Source organism: Cricetulus griseus, assembly GCF_003668045.3.
Source record: "Cricetulus griseus strain 17A/GY chromosome 1 unlocalized genomic scaffold, alternate assembly CriGri-PICRH-1.0 chr1_1, whole genome shotgun sequence".
Classification (NCBI taxonomy): domain Eukaryota; kingdom Metazoa; phylum Chordata; class Mammalia; order Rodentia; family Cricetidae; genus Cricetulus; species Cricetulus griseus.
In genome coordinates this window covers 232,230,617-232,245,549 of record NW_023276807.1, presented here as the reverse complement: position 1 = coordinate 232,245,549, position 14,933 = coordinate 232,230,617, and the positions used below count along the sequence as shown (strand labels likewise).

General features: G+C 41.3%; 1 protein-coding gene across 4 annotated transcripts in view; it reads left to right on the top strand.

The window, feature by feature from the left end:
* The first annotated feature begins 462 nt into the window (after nt 1–462).
* Dnajc15 (DnaJ heat shock protein family (Hsp40) member C15) overlaps nt 463–14,933 on the top strand; it is a 53,472-nt gene continuing 39,001 nt past the window's right edge. The window contains exon 1 of one of the 4 annotated variants that reach the window (XR_004772364.1): nt 463–747. Coding sequence is in view for 2 of the 4 variants with exons in the window: in XM_027390094.1 (XP_027245895.1) it covers nt 646–747 (102 nt within the window). In the remaining 2 variants the exon portion in view is untranslated. The remainder of the gene's footprint in view (nt 748–14,933) is intronic. The other 3 variants (XM_027390094.1, XM_027390095.2, XM_035452692.1) reach the window with 3 other exon arrangements.

The window sequence follows — 14,933 nt, the reverse complement described above, 5'->3', positions numbered from 1 at the left end:
TGTTAGCTGGTTTGCAAAGTGTATAAAGGGCAAAACAGCAGCCAAGTCGGCACAGGGGTTAGAAAACGAACTTAACTTAAGTTATTGTCTAATTTTTGCTTCAAAGAGTTTGACCTAAAATTCTTTATATATTCAAATTAACTCAAAATCATCCGCAGTGAGTGCAAGCTACTTGATTGCCAGTTTCTTCCCAGAAATTTCCCTTACATGTAAAATCATACTCCATTCTGTCTGGGAAGGTCAAGTTAGGAAGCCACAGGCGCGTCTCTACTCCCAGGCGCCACCGCTTGGAGACCCAGGAGTCTCTCTCTCCCAGCCTAGTTTTAGAGGAACTCAAGGTAGACCCAACAAGTCCCACCCCCAGCCCCAGGCTTGGTGGGTGTGGTGGAAGTTGACACAACAAGTCTAGCTCCCGGAGAGCCTTCAAAATAAATACAAGTAAACAAACAAAAGTTAGGGCTTTGACAGGACAAGTTGCTCGGAGATAAAAAGAGAAACAGAGTCTCTGCAGTCAGGTCTCCTCCAATAAGACAGACAGGACGTTTGCTCGGAGCGCGAAGTTGGTCCGCATGCACTAGTTTGTCCCTACGGTCACCTCGTAGACTGGTAGCAACGCAGCGCGTCCTCGGGGACACCCGCACTGCTATGGCTACCGGTGGCGGCGTGGCCTCCAGAGAGGGGCTGCGCTACGCCGAATACCTGCCCCCCTCCACCCAAAGGCCGGACGCCGACATCGACCACGCCGCGGTGAGTCTGCGGGCGGCCGCGGTCTCGAGCCCCGAGCCCCTAGGTGTCCCTGCGCTCCCGCTCGTGGGTTCCAGCCCCCGACAGGCGGTCTGGGAATGACCCCCGGGGCCACACACCCGGCCGGGGCACATCCAGTGACGAGTCCTGCGGGACCCCCGGGCAGCCCGGGGGACCGGTGGGGCCCGCGACCTCTCTGGGGAAGAAAGTAGTTAAGAACCCCGAGGGCAGTTAGCACCCAGCGACGGGAAGATGCTTCTCCAGCGTCCCCCCCAAACCCGGAGCACCCAACCTGGCTCCAGTCAGAAAGCGCACACGGTTTATGCAGGCTGAAAGGAAGAAGTAGGCTCTTTCCTTCCCGGGGAATCGAACTCACGTCGGCCCGCAGCACCCCTACCGGCTGGGTCACCCCGCGGCCGCTTTCCGTCTGTGGACGTTAAGTGAGGAGGTCTCTCCAGCAGCCAGCCTCAGGAATGCTCAACTGTGTGTGATTCGCCACCCGTCCACCCCAGTGCCGATTTTTAATCCCAAGAACTTTTTAAAAGTTTCCTGTGATATCCTGATACAAGATTCATAAAGTCTTTTTTTTTAAAGTCAATATAATAGCCTAATTGAAACAAACATAAAGGTGAAGTAAATATTTTCTTAGTAACATGTCGCCTTTTGAATTTGTAAATGCTTTCCCACTAGTACCTTAGAGGCTGAAGTGAGGTGAGCATATTGCTCCCCTACTGCATCAGTCCAAGGCAATTGTATGTGTGCCAGCTCCAAATGCAAGGCCTCGGGATCTTACTCTTTAAACGGGCACTCACTGTGTATCCCAGGCTGGCCTCGAGTTCATCACCCTCCTGCCTCACCCTACTCACTGCCTGACTTATCAAATATTGGCATTCCTGTTTTATTTTTAATTTAATTTATTGTGATTTATTTTTTAAATTTTAGTGTTATTTTTTAATTTATTTTCCCCAAAAGGTGAACGCTTTGAGGTGAATTGTTGAAAATAGCTCCTCACTTTACAGGGTCACTTCACTTACTGACATTTCAGTCTGTACTAAAACAGAGTAAAAGTGGAATAAATGAGTGAAAGTTCTTAACAAAGATGACCATAAACCGTCATCATGTCATTGGTATCTTGTAAAAACCTTAAGGGCCAGGGTTGGTTATTTATTGCTGTGTTGGATGGTCTCACATGAAATCATTTAGTCCACTATCCACAAAGTACCCTTCCTCTTAGGCAAATTATTGTGGAACCTCCAAGGGTCTCACAAAACTTTCAGAATGTCCCTGATGACTGTTCTTGATTTTTGTTGACAATACTTGATCCATACTTGATCAAACCAATGGCCAAGACAAAGTTATTGATAACTGAAAATAATGGGAAACTGACAAGGAGTTAAGTAAGTGTTAAGAAAGGAAAAAAATGGCCTTGAAAACAGTGGTGTCACACTTTTAATCCCAGCAAGTGAAAGATAGATGCTGGGATCTCTGTGAGTTCAAGGCCAGCCAAGGCTATACAGAGAAACCCTGTCTTGGAAAAACAAAGCAGGAAAAAAAAAAAAAAACAGAAAAAAAGTAAACACTGATGTTTATTAGAAGTTAAGGAAAACCTTTTCATTTACTGAGTTTTATTCTGATATTTATAGACTATGTCTCTGTGTCTGTACTTATCAAATAGTTCTCTTTTTCTTCATGAAACTTATCCTAATGGACTAAGATGCAATGTTCGTTAACCTGTATGAGAGGCTAAATAGATCAGGTAAAATACTTATTAGTTACCTTCCATAAAATAATACTCTACAATTGTTTGATAGAAGTCATTGTCAAATGAGGCTCTAGCAAAATTACTTCTTATGGAAAAGGAGAAAAGAAACTTAAGTTGGGAATAGAATATTACCACTATTAAAAAGAGTTTAGATAAAACCCAGTTTGAAGTGATAGCCTTTGCTATCACTTTTCTATTATTTTTCCAGAAAGCATAATATATTAATAGGATAGTGAAACATAGCCACCTGAATTTCATTATAACCACCACTTAGAGGCTAAAAACCTATCAATGTACTAGCTAAAACCTTATGTATTAGTAAACGTTTTAGCATACTTGGTCACTTTTCTTGGCAATCACATGGATTATATTGTTTGCATCCATAGTTTAACCTTGATTCTGTCCTGGGTTACCATGATAAATGTTGTCAGTACTTGATATGTAGTAAGTATTAGGATCAGAAATGTTACTTTGGAAAAGGAAGCAGTAAGGAGGATGGTTTTCTCAAAGGAGAGTAAGAATTTCCAGTTGCTTATCAATGAGTCCTACAAATAAAAACAAAAATTTAGCTTATCTGAAATGTGCTTGTTATGTGATCTGTCCCCAAGCATGCTGATTCTCCTTTTATTTCCCATGTCTTGCATAAAGCCATCAAATCTACTTTGTCCTTTAATTTTGAGGTTGAATGACTTAGGTTGGCCTCTGATCTATTTCTGACTCTTTCATTATTATTGTGTTAGCCTTTATCATTTCTCCTCTGTAATAGAGGATTACCTGTTGTAATACACTTTAGCCACTGTTCTCTTTGCCTTGATGCCTCACACTTTCCAAACATCACATTGCCCCCAGTTATTTAGGATGACACAGATCAGTAATGAGGCCACTCCTGTTACCGAACCATGAAGCTATCCAGGTCTAAACTCTTGTCGGGGTGGAATACAGTATTGACTGTTCATGTACTAACCTTGGTGGCTTGGCCAGCCACATTGTCTGTCCTTTGGACTACATTTCTCCACATGTTGTAGTTAAATTAGGTTTTCATTTTCCACATAAAATTTTCCACTTCTATGACATTTTAAAGGCTTTCTCTTCTGACTGACATTTTTTGCTGAATAAACGCCTCCTTTCTTTCTGAAGACCCAGCTTAAGGGGCCTATAGCCTTCCCTGACCCCTGCTCCTCTTCTGCAGTAGGAGAAAGTTGCCTCCTATTTACTTGCTTAGAAGGTTATATAAGCTTTTATTATAGTTTATTATTATATCTCTGATGGGTGAACCCCCTGTCAGCTCGCCTAGATTTACATCTCCTAGGAAGCACACCTGTGGGTGTGTCTGTGAGGTTGTTTCTAGAGCGTGCTAACTGAGGAGGGAGAACCTACCCTGAATGTTGACAGCTTCAGCCCAGGCTAGTAGACAGTGTCCTGAACCCCAGCTTTAATCATTGTACTTCCCAACTGGAGATGCCTGTCCACCAAACTATGAGCCATGAACCCTTCCTCCATTTGATGTATTTCTTACATCAGCCCCCTTCTTCAGTCTTCTCCCGCTCCATTATTTTTTGGGAAGTCTCATATAGCCCAGGCATACCTTGAATTCTCTAGGTAGTAGAGGATGAATTTGAACTTCTGAACTTCTTGCGTCTGACTCCAGATTGCTGGGATTGCAGATGCATGTCACCATAGCATGTGTATGCTTAAGTTGCTTTTCTCAGGTCTTTAGGTGTAGCAACAAGAAAAGTAACTATTACATTATCAAAATGGTTTATTCCATATTTATGTAAACACCTAAAATGTATGTTTTCCGTAATGTAATTGGAAGATGGTATTCATGTAAATGTTTGCTAAAAAGTTACTGTCTTTTACTACATATTTGATTCTCATCATCTTGGTACATATTGTTGCATTTGGCTGTAAAGGAGGATAAGAAACATGAATATGTATCTGTCTTGCTGTTTCTCCAGAGCTTAGCACAAGGCCTGGCATGTTTATATATATGGTAAATTCCAATTAAATAATTATTTATGGTGTGCTCCATCCTTCCTTTTCTGTCCCAACTATGACTCCATGAGAAGAATTTTTTTTCTTTGTTTCATTCTGGCACATGTATTGTCTACCTTGAATTCATGTGATGCAGTCTCAAGACAGATGTTTTAGGATTTTTAACCACTTTCAGGCAATTTCTACTTTCTAGATGATAGTTATTTACTGCTTATACTGTTTGGGAGAATAAAATGCCCAAAAGGGAAGTTTTAAACCATTTTGATATGATTAAAAAAAAAAAAAATCAGCAGCAGCAGCTGGGGTGGGCTGGGCTGTTTTCCTAGTTTTTAAATTTTTTTTTTTTTAATTCATGGTAGTTGGACATTTGAGTAATTTTCCATCCCCAGGACTCACACAATGGAAGGAGGGATCCAACTTCTGTAAGTTGACCACTGACTTCCACATGTGTGCAGTATGCAGCCCACCCCCAGCAAATAGGACCCCCCAAACTTTAAGTTTGTTTATTCTTATTCACTATATGGGAAACATCATATGTGTAAATGATATAAACTCGGTTTGTGTATGAAGAATGTGAATAAGCCAGGATTACCAACTCCAAGGTCAGAGAGGAGCAAGCCTATTTCATAAGCAGGTACTACATGTTCTAGGCTCCGCAGCTTTGTCATAACTACTGTTATTATGGCGGGTATTTATAAAACGATCCAGTTCAGTTGCCCAGTTAAGGACAGATCTGTTGATGCTGCCCTCTTCTCATTCTCTGAATGCATATTTATGGGGTCTTACTTTATTATTCGTGTAAGATGACTAGTCTAAGTGCTATAGTAAGTCCAAAGTCAAATCAGATACTAATTTTGCACTTAGGAGACTTGCTCAGTTCCCAAGCCTGAGAATCCTCAGCAGTAGTGATCCTGTCTGATGCCCCTTGACCCTGCCCCTAGGGCCAAGCCATCATAGAGCACTGGCAGAGTCTTTGTTTTCTCAAGGACAGGTTAGTGAGGAGCCAAGCCAGGTTCAGACCCATTGTTTCTAGTTTAGAAAATCAAACCATCTATAGAAAAGTGAGTGAATGAGCCAAACTTTGAACAAGGGGGAGAAGCAGTTAACTGTCTTCATTTAGGCTTTCCTTCTCAGTTGGAGAAGTTTTGTATTCTTCTGCAGTTGTTAGGATTATTCTCATTTTTTAAGTCTTAGTAAAAAACTATTTCTAACAGTAAGGTTATTGTTTATATTTTCTCACTATGGTAAGTTTTTTTTGGCTATGAGATTTTTATGGATGATTACTTGAGGTATTTTCAATGTGAGTTCACTTTTAGCTACTATAAGTTCTTTTCCCTGATTTTGTTTGCCCTAAAAACACTGTTATACAATCTTCTCAATTAAGTTCTTTTATAACAAAAAATTTTGATTCTCTCTTCTGCCCCCATAATATTAGAATTCTAGTGAGATGTGTGCAGGTGTGTGTGTGTGTGCGTGCGTGCGTGCATGTGTGTACATGCACTCGTGTGAGCATGCATGTATAAATGATTCATTTTTATTTCTATGTATGCCTCTGTTTTGTCTGAGTGCCTTTGGAGGTCAGAAGAGCGAGCCAGATCCCCTGGAGTTAAAAGCAAGCCTTCAAATTTGGTTTCTGGGAACAGAACTTGGATCCTCTAGAAGAGCAATAAACACTCTTAACCACTAAGCCATCTCTGCAGCCCTGGTATTTCAGTTCTTATTCATTATGTCTAAATAGTTAAGGAGGAAGTAAACGATCATTTAATAAATGACTGCTATGCACCAGGCACTGAGATAGTGTTTTATAGAAAACTATCTTCTTGTAATTTCATGCTATTTTCCTTTATTTTACACATAAGAAAGTTGAGACTTAAAGACTTAATTAAGTCTCTCGAGGTTACACTGATAGCAATGGTAGGAAACCAGTCCTTTTTTCGATAGAACACTGCCATTCCATCATTTAGATAACGGAGATGGATAAAGTCTAGTTCCAAGAAGTGATATGTAGCCTTGGCTTTTGCAATATTTTTCAGGGTCTTTAGATGAACCTAGATATGTTTATAAATTCCTAAGCTTCAAAACTGACTGGTTTGAGTTTCCCTTAACTCAGAGGAAGGAATGGATAATCTCTGATGGAAATTTAAGCTGTGAATACAGTCAGTCTGAGCAACTGTTGCTCTACAGTGAAGTAGGTACTTGGAAGGGAGTAGAGTAGTTTCTGGAAAGGAGAGAAATTGAAATTCCCAAGTAAGAAGAAATAAGAAAAGCTAGAAAATGCTGTAGGTAAGCTATTTACCGTGTTTGATTCTTACGATGAACTTACGCTCAAGACAGAGAGTTCCGCTTTGCATTCTCCAGCATCAAGAGATTATTTGTTGGGCGCTTTCCTGGCTTTTCAAACTTGAGCTGTTGGTTAAAAGACTTTCACTGGGCAAGGTAGTGAGCACCTTTGATCCCAGCATTCTGAGGCAGAGGTAGGCAAATCTCTAAGTTCAAAGCCAGTCAGTTCCAGGATAACCAACCAAGGCAACACAGCGACCCTGTCTCGGAAAAAAATGAAATATATGTCTTTCATTACTAAGTGTTTCTATACTGGCACTATGACACATTGCCACATGGAGCCAGCTGAAAGAACATTTCAAGGAAGGACAAGTACTGCTACTTCTAAGTGTATCAAACTTGATTCTGTCTTAACTATAGAGTATTGCAATGCACTTTGGGTGAAAGAGAAGATAACACTAAAGAGAATTATCAAGTGCTAGGGACATCGAAAACCAGTACTAGTCTCTAGTTTTAGTTTCGCTAAGTAGATGATGCTATACTCTAGGTTGTTTTTGAAAAAAAAACCACCCAGTGATGAGTTGTCGAAGACATTTTATAAGGGTTTTGTGAATGGGCATTTGAGTCAGATAAGGGGTGTTTCATTGTGAGTTCATTGTGGAAAGTAGTGACTATAATCTATTGAGTATGCTTTTCCTGTTAAGGAACACTGGGGTTCGGATGTTGATCTGCAATTATGCTATCTGAGCTCTAATTCTAGTGCAGACACAGCTGCAGTTTGCAAGACATGTGACTTTTCTGCTCTTCAGTAGCTTTCTTTGAAGTGGGGTTTCAGCTACATTTCCTTTTTCTTTATAGCTCTAGATTCTGTGACACAGCCTATGAAGGTCATTGAAACTGAAACAAATTTTTTCATAAAATGACCTTTTATACCAAAATTTCAAAATAAATAGAATTGAAAAACTTCCTCCAAAAGATAACAAATAGACTTATTGTTGTGAGAAGTTTCTAATTGTAAAGGAGATGGGACGTTATGGAGGTGGTGGCAAGGAGAAGGCTGATTTGAAGGTAGGTATATTAGTAACATTTTGGGGTTTTATTTCTGTTTTGTTGGTCTTGCTGTGTAGCCCTTGGCTGGCCTGGGACTCATTATGTAGACAGGCTGGTCTCAACCTCAGAGATCTGGCCACCTCTTCCTTGAGAGTGACTGATTTAAAGGTTGTGGGTCACGGTGCCTGTATTAGTAGCTTTTATGTTGCTGTGGTAGAATCATGACAGAAACAACACAAGGGGGAATAATTCATGTTGGTGATGATTTCTCGGGTTTCAGCCCTGGTCATTTGGTCCTGTGTGCTTAGACGGGCATGTGGTGGATAGAGAGATGTTCATTTGTTGGCCAGCCACGAAGCAGAGATGAAATAGGATGTGGACCCTGATGGTATGCTTCCATGGACCCCACTCCCAGTGACCTTTTCCTTCAGTTAGTCCTCACCTCCAAAGTTTCCCTGAGTCTCCCAAAATAGTGCCACAAGCGAAGGGACCAATGTTCAGAACACAAGCCTGTCAGGAACATTTCAGATTCAAACCACAGCAGTGGCAAAAGATTTTGGAACTTGGATCATAAATAGTTGAGATCTATTAGTTCATGAAATCACTGGACAGAAAGGAAAAAGTTAATAAAAGTCAATGTAATAGTAAAGTGACAGAAGAAATTGTTTGGGTGAAAGAGGCCCCTTTCTTCAAATGATAACGACGTAAGGTGATAGCAAGGTGAGAATAAAATGCAAATCAGAATTCAGGCTTCACAACATAATCTTTGTTCTCTCCTTGTGCCAACTTTGACTCCACCATCCTTCAGTTTTGTTTCTACTTTTCTGAGAGGGGCTCTGACTCAGAAGCAAAACCCTCAGATGCCTAACCACCTATCCTTCATCTGTGAATCCATTCAGGTAATTACTCTTACTTAGCTCGTACTGTATACTGAGAATAAAAAAGTGAACAAAGCCTCCTTCTTACTCTCCAGATGAAGACAGATGTTGCAGTATGGTCTGTGATCATAAGAAGAGGAATTACAAAGCTGGAGCTCCGTGAATAGGGGGGAATTTCAGAATGACCTTGACTTCTTTAATGTTTGGTTGCTTATTTATCCTGCTACTAATACCAGAGATAGACAAAGTGCCCAGGCTCAGTCACACCCCCCCCCCCATAAAGGTAATCAGACAGACCAGAAAGCAGAAAGGAGCTTTCTTCAGTGTTGCATTAGGAGCTGCAGGCCTTTAATTTATCTTCAGAATGTGTACAGCAGTCTCAGGGTTGTGTAGTAGGAGAAGGGCAGGCATTGGGGTCTTCCAGGCTGTCACGATTTGGTTTTGGTCTATGCGATTATTATCTTAGGCTGTTACTCCAGGATGGGCCATGGGAAGTTCCAACCCAAGTCTGCTGTTTATGGTGTTCTTCAGTCCTTTGTCTTCAGTGTTAATCATACCTGCTGTTCCTAGGATCTCAGTGGAGCTCAGAGAAAAGGAAAAGAAACAAGGGGTTAGACATAACAGTTCTGGAACCTCCGTTACTATGTGATAGTTTTGTGTTTCTTCCTATTTAATAGAGAAGTGGCCTCAGCATTGCTGGCAGTGTGGCCAGAGGAGGCCTCCATTGAGGTGCAGCTGGGATCTCGGCTTGTGCTGCCAGACAGATTTCAGAAGCCAGTATGAAGCAAAGTTGGGGTACATAGAACATGGGCATCAGAGCAGTTTTGTATGTAATTTTGAAGGTTTGAAGTTATATTTGTTCCAAAGGTAATCCACAGTTAAAGCTAAATAGAATACAATACACTTTCTAACAAAAAGGAAATTCCTCATTAATGATATAGTAAGATTATTGATGAGGGACATTTACAGGTTTACAGATGGACTCATGTAATATCAAAGTTTCAAAAGAACATGAATTTGAATTTCAAAAAATCTGAGGAGTAACAATTATTACTTATGTCATACAAGGAAGTCAAAACCTATGATTTGAACGAAGAATGGCTGACACCAAATAATGTGAAATAGCAATCCTGAGTCAGGTTAGATGTAAGGGTATTTATTTAGGAGGATCCTACTCACTCAGAACAGCCTAGCCAGCTGGCAGGGAGCAAGGGAAGTAGAAGGGAAGCCACGTGCCTGTCCCTCACTCTTAAACCTTCCTCACATCACCCTGACCTCGCACAAGTGGGCGTGGCCAGGCATACCTGTCTCCAGCCCCAAGTGGGAGTGGCTAGGGTATCCCCTACAAATGGCTTCTTAGCATTCTGAGTAAGCTTGTCCATAAGGTCCCTCAGAAAAAGGAGAACTGTTTCGGGGGCACGGGGCGGGGGGGGCGGCTTCATGGGCTCTGGGCATAGTTCTTAGGGCCATTTGGTCAGCTGGTTGGAAGCTTTATGTTAGAGAGAGTCATAAACCAGTTCCAGTGTGGGAAACAGATCTAGGGATCTTCTCTTTCTTTCTTTCTTTTTTTTTTCTTGTTTGATAACTTTTTTTATTTAAATTCTTTAAATATCCATCGCCCCATTCCCTCGCCCTCCCATCCTTCCATGTTCCCCACCAATGCCCCCCAACCCACCCCCCAACTCCTCCCCAGGGATAGTGAGGCCCTCCACCAGGGACCTTCAAAGCCTGTCGTATCATTTGGGGGAGGGCCTAGGCCCTCCTTGCTGTATCTGGGCTGCAATAGTATCCCTCCATAGGGAATGGGCTCCCAAAGTCCATTGTGCTCTAGAGGTAAAGACTGGCTCTCCTGTTAGAGGATCCATGGACTGTCTTGGCCTCCTTGCTGGCACCCACATTCAGAGGGCTTGGTTTGGTCCAGTGTTGTTTCCCCAGCTTTATGACTAGGGTCTCCATTCTATTAGTAGGTCAGGTCCACTATTTCTGCAGGTTTCTCCAGCCCCGTCTTGGCTCCTTTGCTCATCCATCCTCCCTCTCCACAACTGAATTCCAGTATTATGGTTCAGTGCTTAGCTGTGGGTGTCTGTTTCTGCTTTGAACAGCAACTGGATGAAGGCCCTCCTTCTTCTCCCTGCCCCCGGCCCCCACTTTGGTCAGGGGTTCTCACATCCCCATCCCCTTCTTTGAGGGACTATGTAATCTTCTCTTGGGGTTCTCCTTGTTTCCTAGCTCCTCTGGCAGTGTAGATTGTAGACTAGTGATCCTTTGCTCTATGTCTAAAAGTCAAAAATGAGTGAGTACATACCATGTTTATCTTTTTGTGATTCGGTTACCTCACTGAGGATGGTTTCTTCTAGTTCCATCTACTTGCCTGCGAATTTCAAGATTCCATTGTTTTTTTCCCAATGAGTAGTACTCCATTGTGTAAATGTACCATATTTTCTCTATCCATTCTTCAGTTGAGGGGCATCTAGGTTGTTTCCAAGTTCTGGCTATTACAAATAATGCTGCTATGAGCATAGTTGAACATATGTCCTATATGTCCAAGAGAGGAATTGCTGGATCTTGAGGTAGACTGATTCCCATTTTCTTGAGAAACCGCCATACTGATTTCCAAAGTGGTTGTACAAGTTTGCACTCCCACCAGCAATGGAGGAGTGTTCCTCTTTCTCCACATCCTCTCCAGCATAGATTGTAGTTGGTGTTATTGATTTTAGCCATTCTGACAGGAGTAAGATGGTATCTCAGAGTGGTTTTGAGTTTCATTTCCCTGATGGCTAAGGATGTTGAGCACTTTCTCAAGTGTCTTTCAGCCATTTTGGATTCCTCTGTTGAGAATTCTCTATTCTCTATTCTGTACTACAACTTTTAATTGCATTGTTTGGTGTTTTGGTGGCTAACATCTTGAGTTCATTGTATATTTTGGTGATGAGCCCTCTGTCAGATGTGGGGTTGGTGAATCTCTTTTCCCATTCTATGGGCTGGTGTTTTGTCTTGCTGACCATGTCCTTTGCCTTACAGAAGCTTCTCAGTTTCAGGAGGTCCCATTTATTAATTGTCGATCTCAATGTTTGTGCTACTAGTACTATGTTCAGAAAGCAGTCTCCTGTTCCAATTTGTTCAAAGGTACCACCTACTTTCTCTCTAGGAGGTTCATTGTAGCTGAGTTTCTGTTGAGGTCTTTGATCCATTTGGACTTAGATAGATATGGATCTAACTGCAATCTTCTACATGTCCAAATCCAGTTATGCCAACACCATTTGTTGAAGATGCTTTCTTTTTTCCATTGTATTACTTTAGCTTCTTTGTAAAAAATCAGGGTCTTCTCTTTCTTTATTCCCCTTTGTTTTCTTGTCATTGTATCCTGCTCAGTGTGATGGAGGCTCTTATCTCTCTCATTAAAAACCTGCAGATTTAGAGGAAGGGAGGAAGACCCCCTCCCCCAGATTGTGTTGTGCCCCTAGGCACACATCACAAGGGAGATGTATAAGAAATCTTGTGATATATTGTTTATGATCTAATAAAGCTTGCCTAGAGATGAGAATGAAAAGCTAGCTACAGCCATAGAAGCAGGGCAGTGGCGGCACACACCTTTAACCCCAGGACTTGAAAGACAGAGAGGCAGATGAATCTCTGAGTTCAAGTCCACCCTAGGCTATATGAGAGTGAATCCGTCGAAAAGAGAAACAGAGCTCACACCTTTAATCCCAGCACTAGAGAGAATATAAGGAGTTCAGTGTAGTCTCAGGCAGCAGTCTGAGATTTGGTGAGGAGCAGTGAAGTCTGGAGATGCAATCTGAGGTTTTGTCTGAGCATTGGTAGAGGTAAGAACTCTCAAGTGGCTTGGTGCCTTTGCTTTTCTCATCTTCAGCTTGAACCACAGTGTCTGTCTCTGCGTTTTTATTATTCTTGTTACAAAATCCTTTTTTAAGCTCCTCAGAGTTACTACTTCCTGTCAACAAGTTAAAGAAATTGAAAGCTTTAAAAAATATTAGAAAAATATTATTTTCTATACTTAAGGATTGAGTTTGCACTATATGCAATGACACACTGATGTCTTAGCAGGAGATAAAAAAGAGGAGGATTTCAACCTTGTGTTCTTGGAAATGACCTAGAACAACTTTTCTCTACTGTGTGTCATAATCTAAGAATTGGAAGTGTCAGATATATAGACTTTTGAGACCTGTTAGCAATTAGTAGTACCCTTCCTTTGTTCTCCTAAGAAACATTCCTGGCTCAAAGATCTAGGAAGCTCTACAGGGAATTAGACACATTTGTAGAGTATAAGAGTAAAAGAAAACTAGTGTGTTTTGGAAGACATATCTTTTGTTTTGGGGGAATTTATAACATTTAAGAAATCATTTTATTCATCTGTATCTCCAGGCCTAGCTATGTACCTGGTATGCAATTCTTAACAAGACTAAATGTTTATATATTAATTTGTGCCCAATAAATGAATCAAGAGTAAGCCTAAAAGAGGACATAGCTTGGTGTAGAATACTACCTAGCATGTGTGTGGCTCAGGGCTTCAACTCCAGAAGTCTGTATTATTTAGGCTCTTTGGAGAAACAGAACAAAGTAATATGTGCATTTACATATTTATTTTAAGGAATTGGTATGTAATTAAAATTTATAGGCCAGGACTCAGGCAGAAAACTTTAAGACAGGAATTCAATTTTTATTTGTTGTTTGTTTTTATGTTCTGCCAGGGGTTGAACCCAAGACCTTGGTGAAAACTCAGTAGTAGGCAAGTACCTACAGCTGGGAGCTGCCTCCAGCTCTGCCTTTCCACCTCAGACCTGATTCTTCCCCAGGGAAACCTTAAACTTTGTTTAAGCTGATTGGTTGAGGCCTTTGTAGATTATAAGATAGTCTCTAACTGATGCTAACCCACTGGTATAGTCTAGCCAAGTCAACACATGAACTGTGCCATCACTGTATATTTTGGTTAAGAAAAGACCTGAAGCAGATTTGCAGCTTGGTTGACACACCTGTTGCAGTTCCTGCTTCCAGGGCTTCCAGGACTGGTTTGTTACTAAAGCAAGATTTTCCACTCCATGCATTTATTCACGTTATAGTTTAATGTGAGCAAAGAGCTTTTTAGGTTACTAGGAGAAAGTGCAGGCAAGACTCACAACATTATTTTGAATAAAACCAAAGTAGTATTTAAAAGATTATTCCGAGAAATCACTATGTTGAGGAGCTTTGAGTTTGGGCAAATTTCATTCATTATATTGAGGAGTGGAATACAACTCACTTGGACTGAGCCTAAGAGCTGTTTCCTGTATTTGACTTTTGATTTTGCTACATTGTTTTTCCTTCCCTCGTTTACTCATTAATATTATTGTAGAATTTAAATCTTGCCCTTGATTTAAGAGAAATTAAGTGGCTTAAAAGCAGAGCAAATAGAACTATGCCCTAGCTTTGCCTCTCCTTGAGACATTCCTGTGCATGCACACACAGAAATGTGTGTGTGTGTGTGTGTGTGTGTGTGTGTGTGTGTGTGTGTGTGTGTGTGTGTGTGGTGTGCGCATGCTCAAGCTTGGGCTGTGGCAGTGAAACAGCATTCTGATGGCTGAGTATGTTAATGTGGATTAACCAGTTTAGACTTGAAATTCATGCAGCTTGAAAATTTCTGGTAAGGTAATTGTAAAAGTTGTCTCCCAAATGTTGTTTTAAGGTCTGACGTTTTGTGTGTCTATAAACATTCCTCTCTTTTTGTTTTTGGGATGGTAAGAATGGAACCTAGGGCCTCACACAGGCTACCATGCTTCCTACCTCTGAGCACAGGACTGACCTTCCTTCCTTCCTTCCTTCCTTCCTTCCTTCCTTCCTTCCTTCCTTCCTTCCTTCCTTCCTTCCTTTTCCTTGGGAGCACTCCTATAATATCTCTCCCCCAAATCCTGCTGATGTGTCAGTAGCCTTTGTTATTCCCTCTCCATATTTTTCCTTTTACTTGGTGTTGTTTAAATTCAGAAAACTTTCTTTGTGGAAACTGAACCAAATAATAAGACAATATAAAACACTGAGTTCAGCAAAAGTGATTTGCTTGTGATTAACCCTTGAGAATTGAGTCCCTGCCAGTAACAAAGAGTGTTTGAGCTTGATCCTGCTCATTCTTCTCTCCCACCCCTCCCCAACCAAGTGGTAATGAATTCCTGTACAATTTATCTTATTCATCATGTTTTTTTAAAGGAAGCCCAAAGAGAGCTCATCAGATTTCC